Genomic DNA, 12631 nt, shown 5'->3' on the forward strand with positions numbered 1-12631 from the left:
GTTTGTTTTTTTAACTTTAATCAGGGAAATAGATCAATATTTACAATGACTGTTTCAGTGCTATGAAATAGATTCAGATTGAAAAATAATAGCTGCATTTGATGACAGGAGATCATTAGTAAGTCTAACAAAAGTGTTTCCAGAGCACTTACATAGGCACAGTTACACTGTCTTGTAGTTGTTATTGTTAGGTGCCGTTGTTCAACTTGACCCATAGAGACCCTATGCACAACAGAACGAAATAATACATGGAGTCACTGTGCTATAAAGAACTTGTCGATAGTCCAGCATTTCAGGAGGTTGCATATGAACAAGAACCAATGGTGCTAAAGGGCGAAGTTCAAACTGCACTGAATGTATTAACCAAAATCAAGGTTCCAGGAATTGACAAAATAAATATCAATTGAAATGTTTCAGAAAGCTTCATCTTCCCGAGAAACCATAGATGGATTTAAACAGACAACCTTTCCATTAAGAATCTATCACTAAACCCCTATGTCACTAGTGTTCCCGAAGCAAGAATTTTGTTGTTGTCATTAAGTGCTATCAAGTCCATTCAGATCCAAAGCAATTCTGTGTACAACAGAATGAAACACTGCCTAATTCTATACCATCCTTATAATTTTTGTTATGTTGAGCTCATTATTCCAGCCATCTTCTTGATGATCTTATTTTTCCATGCCCTTCTACTTTAAGATGCAGGATATTCTGAAAAACTTGCCATTGAAAACCCTTTTGATGGAGACAGTATCAAGGCAGTTCTGCTGTGTCACACTCAGAATACACACACAGGTGGCATAAACAATTCAGTACTCAATTACTAACCCAAAGTTGGAGTTTCAGATTTGCCCAGAGGTAGCGCAAAGAAAGGCTTCTTCCTACCTATAGTACAATCCCTTCCTATGACGTATGTTTTACCTGTAATCAGGGGGCTTGCATGCCCCCCAAATATATATAAGCCTTTGTTAGAAATAAATCTCTCTTCTCCCCCGCTCTGATCATGTTGTGCATGGACCTGGTTGGTGAGATCATGTCCGTTCAGGAGGAGAGCATGCTACTATGAAATGTGTCTCTGACTCCTTTATTTTACCTTCTCTTCTATCTTTCTTATTCTTGATGATTTTACTATAATATTTATATATCATAACCATAAAAGTGCACCTACCTGACCTGTGATAGTATGAGGGTCTGGTTTCGCCCACATCTAGAGACCTCAGTATAGGTGCTGGATACTGAAGAAAACTTCGCCAGAAGGGTTTCCTAATCCTTTGATTTAGAAAAATAAAGCAGATGCAGTTTGAGGAGGTTCCCTAAGGGGAGCTGAGTACCCTGGAGTCATTTGCAGGAACAGTAGAACTACTTCAGGAATAAAAAGACCAGAGGGAATGGAGAAGATCCTATATGTGGCTCTAACTCTACTCCCATCGGACAGACAAGTAAATGAGATCACTCCCATGACTCCCAAGGAGAAAACTTCCATCAGTCAACACAGCAATTTATTTAAAATGAAGTGAGGGGAGCAAATAATCCAGTTGCATGTTTCTCTCTGACTCAGCTGTCCTAGGCCAAGAGGCAATATACCAGGTGTCAGTCAATCTGACCTGCTTTCCACACTTGGATTTTTTTCTCTGCCTCTCTGGGTGCATGGCTCCTGTCCTTATCTGTCCTCTAGTGAGACAAGCAATGGAAATGGACCGCAAGCCTCAGATTCAACTGTGATTCCTTCATACCACTCTGAAAGTGCTGCAGCAAAGAGGTAAGAAATGCCCCCACTTTCCAGGTGCATAGACGGGATTCTTCCCCCACTCTAGTTGCCATTGAATCAATTTTGACACATAGTAACCTTATGTGTGTATGAGTAGAACTGTGCTCCATAGTGTTGACGATGTTTAGAAGTAGATGGCTGGTTCTTCTGAAATGCTTATGGGAAATGCTGTTTGTAAGCAGCTGAGCATTAACTGCACCACCCATGCATTCCATACAGGGCTGTACAGGGGAAGGACATTTTCCCATACATCAATAAAAGCAACAGAGCCCACATAGAAGAAGCACTCCAACCTGTGTGGTCATGAAGTGTTGATGGGAATAGGTATCAAAAGGTCAAAAACAAGCAATCAAATCCATGTGAAGGAGCGTGGATGTAATGGAGACCCCAAACCCACCTGTAAGATAATTGGACAGTTCCTCACAGAATGGCCAAAAGGAAAGGATGATATATCCAGGATCTGGTAGAGCACTGATGAAACACATAACCATCCTCTAGTTCTTTAACATTCTATCCCCTATTATTATCATTTCAATTCTACCTCATTAACCTTGTTAGACTTGTGCATGGTCTTTGGTAAAATGAAAATCATTCTATGCATGAAAGCCAGCATAGGTAACCCCCCAGAAAAAGTAACAGGATTAATGGTTTCCTGAGGGTATGGGAAGAAAGAGGGAGAAGGGAGGGAAGGGGGAGGTGATAGCAATGATCACTCTATAACCCCACTGATGGTAGCGAACAACAGAATTGTAGGTGAATGATATATTAGATAGTGTAAGATATGGCAATATATATGCATATATATATATTTATACAAAAACAATAATAAGGGTTCCATGAGGCATAGGCGGGGGGAGGCAGGGGATAAAAGGTAGTGTGTATCAGGAAGGTCAAGAAGAAGGAGAATGTTGTGAAGCTTCTTGTAACAAGTGTACAATACTGCTTGATGTGATTGAACTGTGCAATGTTATCATATCTGTAAGAGCTCCCAATAACATGATAAAAAAAAAATAATAATAAAGGCAAGACACCATCCTACCCAGAATAAACAAACAAATAGATAAATAAATAAAAGTCTGTGGATGGGCTCTCCAAGTCTACTTACATCTAATATTCTCTGATCTCCAGATATAATATCCTATTTCTCGCTCAATTGCTGGGCTTTCCATACCCCATAACTCTCTCTCTGTCCACTTGAACATCCTCACTGTAGACATTTAAAAAAGAAGTTACAGTTTTAATATTCACAAGCACCTCTCCTATGAGCTAGGTCACTCGTATATGGTGATAACCAGTTGCTCTCAAGTCAGCGCCAACTCATGGCAGCCCTGCGTGTGTCAGAGTAGAACTGTACTCATAGGGTTTTTGATGGATAATTTTTCGGAAGTAATCACCAAATCTTTCTCTGGAACCACCTCTAAGTAGACTCAAACTTCCAGTTTTTTAATTAGCAGTTGATCATGTTAAACATTTGTACCAACCAAGGTATCTTGAGTTGAATACACCAATTATAGTATGTCCACTTCTTTCCCTTGTTTTTCCCCCTAAATTTTTGTTTCTCTTCCACCTATTTTTCTTGTTATTTCTTATTTCAAATACCATTCCCACTCTTCATCCAAATTGCTCATGATGTTATCTTTTATTTTGTTCTGTGGGGTTGCCTTGAGTGGTACCACTTATATGACAGATAACAACTACTACAAAGGTCAATTACTGATTGGATAGCGACTGGCGAACTCTTTAGGACAAAGACCTTTAGTGTCTTTTCAGACCTGGAAACAAACGCATCCCCCTAGTTCAATGTTGAGCCAAACAATGGAGAGGTTTATAAGATGAACAATAGCAATTCAAAGTCATGAAGTATGAATCCTTAAGATAATCAATTATTTTACATCTGAAGGGTAGTATCTGTCCAAAGACAAAATTCAGAAAGTAGGAAGTGATAGGGAAGACAAATGAATGGGAGAGGAAAACACAATAGTGAGTTACGTAGTGCTACTTGTGGGTGTTACAAACAATGATCTGAAAGAAAGTGTGTATGAATTGTCAAATGGAAAACTGATTTGCTCTGTAAATCTTCACCCAATTCAGAATATAAAGTTAAAATGAAACAAAGGTCAACTAAAGAAAACAAACTCTTTAGGAAAACTTAAGGCTTTGTGATTGAAAGAGTTTTAAGTGTATGACATATTACTGTGTTATTGTTCATCCTTGCTTCTTTGTAGACAATTTCCATAAGACACATGGAACCCCCAAATCAAACAGATATTTCAAAGTTTATCCTCCTGGGACTTTCAGAAGATATGGACCTGCAGCCCTTCCTCTTTGGACTGTTCCTTTACATGTACCTGCTCTGTGTTATAGGCAACCTACTTATTATTCTTGCTGTCCGCTCAGACTCCAATCTCCACACCCCCATGTACTTCTTCCTCTCTAACTTGTCATTGACTGACATCTGTTTCACCTCCACCACGATCCCTAAGATGCTAGTGAACATCCAGACACAAAGCAGCAGCATCACCTATGAAGACTGCCTTATCCAAATGTATTTTTTCATGGTTTTTGCTGGACTGGAAAATATGCTACTGACAGTGATGGCCTATGACAGATATGTGGTTATCTGCCACCCTCTTCGCTATATGATCATCATGAATCCTCGCCTCTGTTGTCTCCTGCTTCTGATTTCTTGGTTTATCTGCCTGATATACTCTTTGCTGCAAATTTTATTAGTTTTAAGGGTCTCCTTCTGCAGAGAGACAGAAATCCCCCACTTCTTTTGTGAGCTTGCTCAAATCCTCAAGCTTGCCTGCTCTGACACCTTTTTAAATGACATTCTGCTATACTTTGTAACTTGCCTGCTGGGTGTTATTCCCCTGACTGGGATCCTTTTTTCTTATTCTAGAATTATTTCCTCCATAATGGGAATTTCATCCACCAGAGGGAAGTATAAAGCATTTTCCACCTGTGGATCTCACCTCTCTGTTGTCTCCTTGTTCTATGGTGTGGGGCTTGTGGTCTACTTCACTTCTAGAACAGCTCATCCCTCCAGAAAAGGCTCAGTTGCCTCAGTGATGTACACTGTGGTCACCCCTATGCTGAACCCCTTCATATACAGCCTGAGGAACCAGGACATAAAGGGGGCTCTAAGGAAACTTGTCAGTAGAGGAGTTTGCTATCAATGAGATAACGAAAGTGAAGATCAGACCACAGATCCAAGTGCTGATAACTGGTGTTCCTGAATATGTAATCTAAATATTATATTGGGGTATGTGTTGGGCAACTAACAGTAAGATCAGTAGTTTGAAACCAACAGCTGTAACATGGAAGAATGGTAAGACTTTCTACACCTTAAGGATTTAGTCTTGAAAACAACAGGGTCAGTTCTACTCTGTCCTAGATGGGCAGAAGTGACTCCCTGGCAGTGTTTTCAGTTTTTAGTTTAGTGAGATATTAGAAGAAAACATTATTGAATCAAATGGTAGATGAAATAGTATATCTACCATTCATTACCTACCCGAGGAAATGAATGATACTCAGCTAATACCTAATACTTCTTGTGAAAATATACTGTTTCGATGATTATAGACTACTTCCTACGAGCATCACAGGAAGGGAAACCATTTAGTGAATGAAGCAAGGGAGAAGAGAGTACAAAAGCAACAACAAACCTTTACATATTATTACATATTACATTACTTTAATCTTTCCTTTATTGGTTATTCTTTTAGTTTTTTATTGCTGCTACCAAGGAAGCAACACAAATGAATGGCTTTAACAACAAATTTATTTTCTCACAGTTAATGAGAAAAGATTTCTAAATTCAGAGTGCTGGCTCCAGGGGAAGGCTCTCTTTCTTGGCTCTAGGAAACATCCTTATTTCCGTTCAACATTTGTAGGCGCAGCATTCCTTGGACACCTCTAGGTTCCTTGACATCAATGTTCCCCTGGGTTTAGGAACTTCATAGTACAGGAACCCCAGCAACAGCTCTTCTTTCTTGTTGATAGTCTGTCTATCTACATATATTCTCTTCTCTTTCCTATTACATCTTGTAAGATAAAAGGAAGATCTCCTTGCATAGGATCAAGGTTGTCATGGGATTAAGTGTGTTTCATCCCACAATTGATATTCTTATTGGTCTATCACCTCAAATCATATTACGGGGGAACCATCATATAATTAATTGCCATATTATACCATTGCATAACTGCCAAACCCCAAGAATCATGGTCTAGACAAGGTGACACATTTTTTCCCCAGGGGGGTTGTGGGGGGGTGACATACAGGACATCCATGACAGTTTTGTACCAACGTCTAACATTATGTCTCTGGACAACACTTTTTTCTGATCTCAGATTAAGCGCTGTGTAAATTAACTTGAGTGTCTCATACTGACTCAGCCTTTCCCCCATAAAAGTTTACTCATTCATCATGCTTTGATGGTTTCTGTTGACCTATCCCAAGTGCTTCCTTAACTTCCTTAGGTAACTTGTTTTTGTTTATATTTTAAGAAGAGTCTCAATGTCAATTATTTTGTGTCAGCAGACCTGAAATAAAAATCCCCCAATCCAAAGAATCCAATTGGCTGTCTTTTCTGGCTGGTCAGCATGTCGCCAAAATATTCTCATTCTTAGCTTCTTGTCACAATTTAGGTTTCAAATAAAAATTGTCAACTCCTTATATAGGCCCACACTAATTACCATCCTCTTACCTATTTAAGTTTTTTTTTAATCACATAATATATTTGATTTGAGGGAAGCAGAGCATTATATATTGGAGTTCAAATCCAGCAATGTAATTCACTAATGGTTCAAGGTATAACAGCTTATTTAACTTCTCTGTTCTCTCTCTACTTGTCGTGTGAACTATGTAAATAGATACCATTCCTGAAGTGTTCTTTTAGGGATTAAATGATCTACAAGAGCTCAGAATACTATCTTGCACGGTGGTGTTGTTAGCTACCATTGGGTAGGCACAACCTCAAGGATCTCTGGTGGCATAGTAGTTACAAATTTGTTAAATAAAAGGTCTGTGGTGTGAATCCACTAGCTCCTCTGTGGAAGAAAGAGGTGATAGTCGGCTTCCATAAAGATTAAAACTCACTGTCATTGAGTTCATGCTATCTCTTATGAGTATCTGAAACCCTGTTTACAGGAAGAGAAAGCCCAGTCTTCCTCCCAGGGAGAGGCTCATGGTTTCTAACTGCTCACCACGAGGATCATAGCCCAACATGCAACCACTATACCAGATTAATCCTATGGAGAAGTTTTACCCTGTCTTTTAGGGTTGTGCTGAATCACAATCGAATTGTTGGAAATGGATTTCGGTTTTAGGTTCTAATTCATGGTGGCCTTATGTATAATTTAACAAACTTTACATTTTTCTGTACCACCTTCATATTTGAGCTCATTTTTTTTTGGCTGATAGATGAATCTATCTCATTGGGTATTTCCCTCACTTTTTTCTGACTTTCTATCAAATATGACGTCTTTTTCTAGTGCAGTGGTTCTCAACAGGTGTGTCACGATCCCTTTGGGGGTTGAATGACCCTTTCACATAGGTTGCTCTATTCATAACAGTAGCAAAATTTCAGTCATGAAGAAGCTATGAAAATAGTCTTATGATTGGGAGGGGTCACCACATGAGGAACTGTATTAAAGGGTCACAGCCTTAGGAAGGTTGAGAACCACTGTTTTAGTGCTTGGTATTTCCTGATGATGAATTCAAAAAGCAAGATGACATTTTATGGTCATTACTTATAAGAAGCTTTGCAGTTGTGATTTTTCTAAGATTGATTTGTTTCTTCTATTTTTTTAAATTGGAAATCGTGGTGTACTCAATACCATGGCCATCACTACAACTCATTTTAGTTTCCCTATAGGGAAGAGTAAGAACTACCCCATTGGGTTTCCAAGGCTTTATTCTTCAGAGACTGCCACATATTTCTCCTTAGAACCATTGATGGCTTCAAACCACCAACCTTTCAGTTAGCAGCCAAGTACTTAAGGACTGCAGCAACATGGCTCCTTTTCACAGGCATATGAACATAAGAGCACTCAATGTTGTGTTAGTGGTAACATACCAATGGGACTGTCAAGAGTCTATGCTGACCACCTGAAAAATGGAAAGAAATTGTGACAATCAGTCAGGGACTTTTCTCTCCCTTGTAAACTTGTACTAACAATAGGGGTATAACTGTCACCTAGGGGGCATGCAGTTGCCATATGGGGGAAGAGAAATATTCACTATCAATAGAATTGGAAAAACTATAACTAGCAAATGTTGCTTGAGATATGCGCTAGCCAAGGATGAGTGCATCACCTCAGCCTGACTCAGGCCACTGAAGAAGTTACGTATAAGAGTGGGCGCTGCTCAGGGCCCACATACCGGAGAAGTTAGAACATTGAAGCATAGAACTTTCTGTGCAGTTCTTTGAAAAGAAGTTTAATGAAGCTAAGATTATGGACTGTACTAGAGACTTCTGACAACAGTGTAAGAAATGTAAGAAGATTTGGATGGAGGTTAGCCTGTCAATCAGGTCGCAGCCTGATGACCTCCCTTGAACGTGTGATATATAGCTGAGATATATAGCTCTCTGGAGGGTGATCTCTCAATCTCTCTCTCTCTTTCTCTCTTCCTTGACCTTCCTGCTTACTGACACAGAGAGCTTCCAGAGCCCCTGCAATGCTTCCACTGACATTGGATCTACATGACTTTGCATCCACCAGCCTGTGATATTCCTGCATGCTGCATCATTGCATGTGACTGCATGAGTCAGAAGAAGAACTTATGGACTAATATCTGACTTATGGACTTGAGTTGGACTGCGCTTGGAGGTTTTCTTGATATTTAATTACTTCTTGATATAAAACTCTTTCTTGAGTGCCACTGAATTTGTTTCCATAGTCAACCTGGCCTAATGCAAACAGGAAACCAGAAGTTCAAAGCTTCCTTTACACTGGTTCAGCTCCATGAGATTTCTTGAACTGAGGGGTGGGGTGGGGGATGAACTTGAAAACCAAACTTCTTGCTGAGCAATGGATTTGGATTCAGGTATATCTATTAGAATTCCAATGTTACCATTTGTGTTAATCTGGGTTGGCTAAAAAAATAAATCCAGGACCCTCATAACAAGCTTATATCAAGGAGTAATTGTATATTGAGAAAGCATCCCAACCCAGTCCAGATCAAGTCCATAAGTCTGATATTAGCCCATATATATGATACCAGTCTATAAATTCCTTTTCAGATGAAACAGAGAGAGTGTGGGTGTCCCACCTCCAGGGATGACAGCAGAAGTTCTCAGAATCCTCAGGAGAAGGCCATGTCCACACAGAGGGGTCATTGGCTATTACCTGAATGACAGGATAGACTCCACCCCTTTGCAAGTTGACAGGAGATTATGTAACTGCCAGAATATTTAATAGGATCTTTGGTCAGTCTCTAAGGAGTCCTTGGGTTTTTATTTGCAAATGTATATGTGTAACATAACAAATGTGAAAGCTGGACAATCAGTAAGGAAGAATGAATAACCGACGCTTTGATTTGCGGTGTTGGTGAAGAATATTACGTATACCATGGTCTGCCAGAAGAACAAACAAATCTATCTGGAAGGAAGTACAACTAGAATGCTCCTTGGAAGTAAGGATGGTAAGATTTTGTCTCGTGTACTTTTGACATGTTATCAGGAGGAACCAGTCTCTGGAGAAGGATATCGTGCTTAGAAAAGTAGAGGGTCAAAAAAAAGAGAAACACCCTCCGTGAAATAGATTGACAGTGGCTGAAAAATAGCAATGATGGGGAGAATGGTATAGGACCATGATTTTGTTGTACACAGAGTTTCTATGAGTCAGAACTGACTCAACAATACTTAACTATAACAACAATGCAAGATGTATTGACACAACGGTTGCATCAATGCGCTCAAACACTGCAACTATTGTTGTGGGAAACTGAGAACCTGGGTGCAGCCTAATCTCTACATTCATAACCACCGGGCTTAGAAGAAAGGATCTAGTGAGAGAAGACTTTTACAGTTCCAAGATAGAGAATAAAAGCTAGTATGCATTCTCCAGTAGAAAGAGTTCTCTACACAACTGCCCTCCTCTAAGATGCGGATGTAAAGTTGCCTATATGGATGCCTGGCTTCTCACTACTCTAAAAGATGTCTGTGTCTAAGAGCAGTCAAGGTACCTTTTATCTTTATTACACTAGGAGTCAGCTTCTCCTTTGTCTTAGCTGCCTGGTACTTATAGTGAAGTCTCCTCCCTTTGCCTGTGAGTTAAGAGGAAGGTAGATGTATATAATTCTCCAGGCAACAGGCTCTTCACATGTACCCTGTATAAATTGATAAATTACTTCCTACAGATGTCTAGTTTCTCACACTGTTAAGAGTATGCTTATATCTAAAAGCATCCACCATCTGCTATTTACTATTCTTCAAGATCGATTGTCACCATCTGTCTACTCGCCTGTCAGAAGCTTCCTTTGAGATGCTCTCCCAAAAGAACTCAGGATGTCTCAGAGTCACACTTTGCCCAAACTATTGTGCATGTGTCGGATCGTGGTTTGCACAGCTTGCTATCCTATATATTCACTGCAAAATTAACTTGCTCTTCCTCTTGATTCTGACATTGGGATGATGAGCTCAATTGCTCTATATTTTCTGTCTTATTTATATTCATCACACACAGTGCTCCTAAGGACCTGTTCAACGGTGGGGTTGGATCCCACGAATTGTAAGGATGGTTCAAGACTGCCAAGTGTTTAGATCTGTTGTATAGCATTTACTATGTGTAGGAGTCAATTTGAGGACACATATCCACATTACGGGAAAGGGAAGTCTAAACCCTTGCCTTTGAGAAAATGGCTGAGGTAGTCATGAAAAGAGGGTGCAGGATTTAGGTCAAGTGTCTTAATGAGGTCAAATGGGATGTGTGGTAGTGACATAATCTGTTGTCAATTTGAGACTTAGGAGTGAAGGGGTGTAGTTTACTTGTTTATCAGGTCACAGCTTGATGACCTCGTTTGGAGTGGCTAAAGAGATAGATAGCTCATTGGAGGCAGGACACATGCTCACTCCATGTGAGATCTTATGAATGATGAGCCTGATGGAGCCAGAGCCCTAGGAGCTGAAGGAGCCATATAGAGGCCCCTGCCAGCTCTTGTTTATAAAGCTCTTTCTTATACACATATGAGTGTCTCTATGAATTTGTTTCTCTAGTCCACCAAGACTAACACAGGATGTTCATAGCTAAAATGACTGGAGAGAACTGTTTTAAATTTCAACCAGTGTTATGAATGAAAGCTATTTTTAGAATGTTCTGTGACACTTTGGTGAAGATCTGCTGGATTATTTTATACATGTTTTCTCTGATTGAAATTCCATGCTGATCCTGGGGCCATAAACCAATTTGACTGTCTACAGATTATATCACTAAATATTATGGCTGTCAGATGGGTGTGGGGCAGTGTCTGATCTCCTCTGGCTTCATGAAGTGGAAGGGGAATCCAACTCTACATCAACCTAAAGCTGGATCCTGTGATGCAGAAGTAAGGCATTGCTTTCACCCTTCAACCTCATTTACCCTATCCTGACACCAACTGCCCCATTCCACCAAGTGATGCTGCTCTGCTGGGCTTGATAATCCACTGCAATGGTCACAAAAAGCTAACAGACAATACTCACAATTATGAGGTGTATAAGGAAAAATTAACAGATGGTAAACCTGTTTATGATCAGAACCAGCCAGTCACCAGTCAGTAGTGGCTTTTCTCAACAATGCCTAAAGGCACACCTCTCTCTGGCTCTCACCCTTTCCCTTGGTCTCTGCCCAGTCATGACTAGTGTTACAAAATTTCTTTAATCCAACAAATAAATGGGCAAAGGCCACAACTTCTACCATAAGCCTTGGCCCAAAGGTGCTCAACTCTTTTCTCCATAGGTCAACAAACACAGCTCCCCAAGATGAGAAATCTGCAGTCCAGTTTCATTCTCTGGCTCTGCTGCTGCTGCTACTTCCATTAGCCACCATGCCACATCCACTTCTCTGGTGTCACGGCCCTCTGTCTCTTAGATCAAAAAGGTTCAGGTTAGGAATATTAGGACCCAAAGGATACACTCCACTCATGCCTCTTCTTTCACAAGGAAAATGAGGTCCCTTGTTTCTACTTCTGAGATGGCTCAGATGGTAAAACTGACTCACCTTCACATTAGAGTCTCATATCCCCTATTTACATGCATGCACACAGTCATTTTGTGGACGTTATAAAGACTATGACTGAAAGAGTCCTGTCAAGTAATTTCACTTTGCCACGTGACTCTGATTTTTGCCCATACATATAAAAGCAATCTGTCTCCCCTGGTTATTCACCTTTGGTACTTGACCATATGTATTCTTTTGTAAAACTCAAACTCACTGCCCTTGAATTGATTCGGACTTACAGAGACCCTAGAAGACAATATAGAACTGCTCCTGTGGATTTCCAAGACGCTGAATCTTTACAGAAACAAGTTCCCATCATTCTCTGAGATTACCTAGATATTCATGAGGGAATTATTTTGCCTTCAGCAAAGGGAATAAAAGAGTTTAAAGAAAAGTCTTTATACTGTTCCTGTGAGGAACCAACTGTTCCTGTGAGCCTACAGCTAGTTAGAATGATATCACTGATATAACACACAAGTAAAATTTTACTGAAGATCATTCAACAATGGTTACAGCAGCACATTGACAGGAAGCTGAGAGAGGTTCAAGTCAGGATCAAAAGAGGTCGTGGAACAAGGGATATCATTGCTGGTTTCAGATGGATGTTGGCTTAAAGCAGAGAATACCAAAGAGATGTTTACTTGTGTTTTATTGACTATGCCA

The 12631-nt window shown here is 40.0% G+C and overlaps 1 protein-coding gene across 1 annotated transcript; it reads left to right on the top strand.

Moving 5' to 3' along the window:
* The first annotated feature begins 4002 nt into the window (after nucleotides 1-4002).
* Nucleotides 4003-4947, top strand: LOC101662613 (olfactory receptor 7D4-like). Its single transcript, XM_004714321.2, has one exon. It carries the CDS (start codon nucleotides 4009-4011, stop codon nucleotides 4945-4947), a length of 939 nt encoding a protein of 312 aa, XP_004714378.1. The 5' UTR covers nucleotides 4003-4008.
* The last annotated feature ends 7684 nt before the right edge of the window (nucleotides 4948-12631 follow it).

The sequence above is a fragment of the Echinops telfairi genome, unplaced genomic scaffold (assembly GCF_000313985.2).
Source record: "Echinops telfairi isolate 266 unplaced genomic scaffold, ASM31398v2 ScPeMD7_7459;HRSCAF=8497, whole genome shotgun sequence".
NCBI lineage: Eukaryota > Metazoa > Chordata > Mammalia > Afrosoricida > Tenrecidae > Echinops > Echinops telfairi.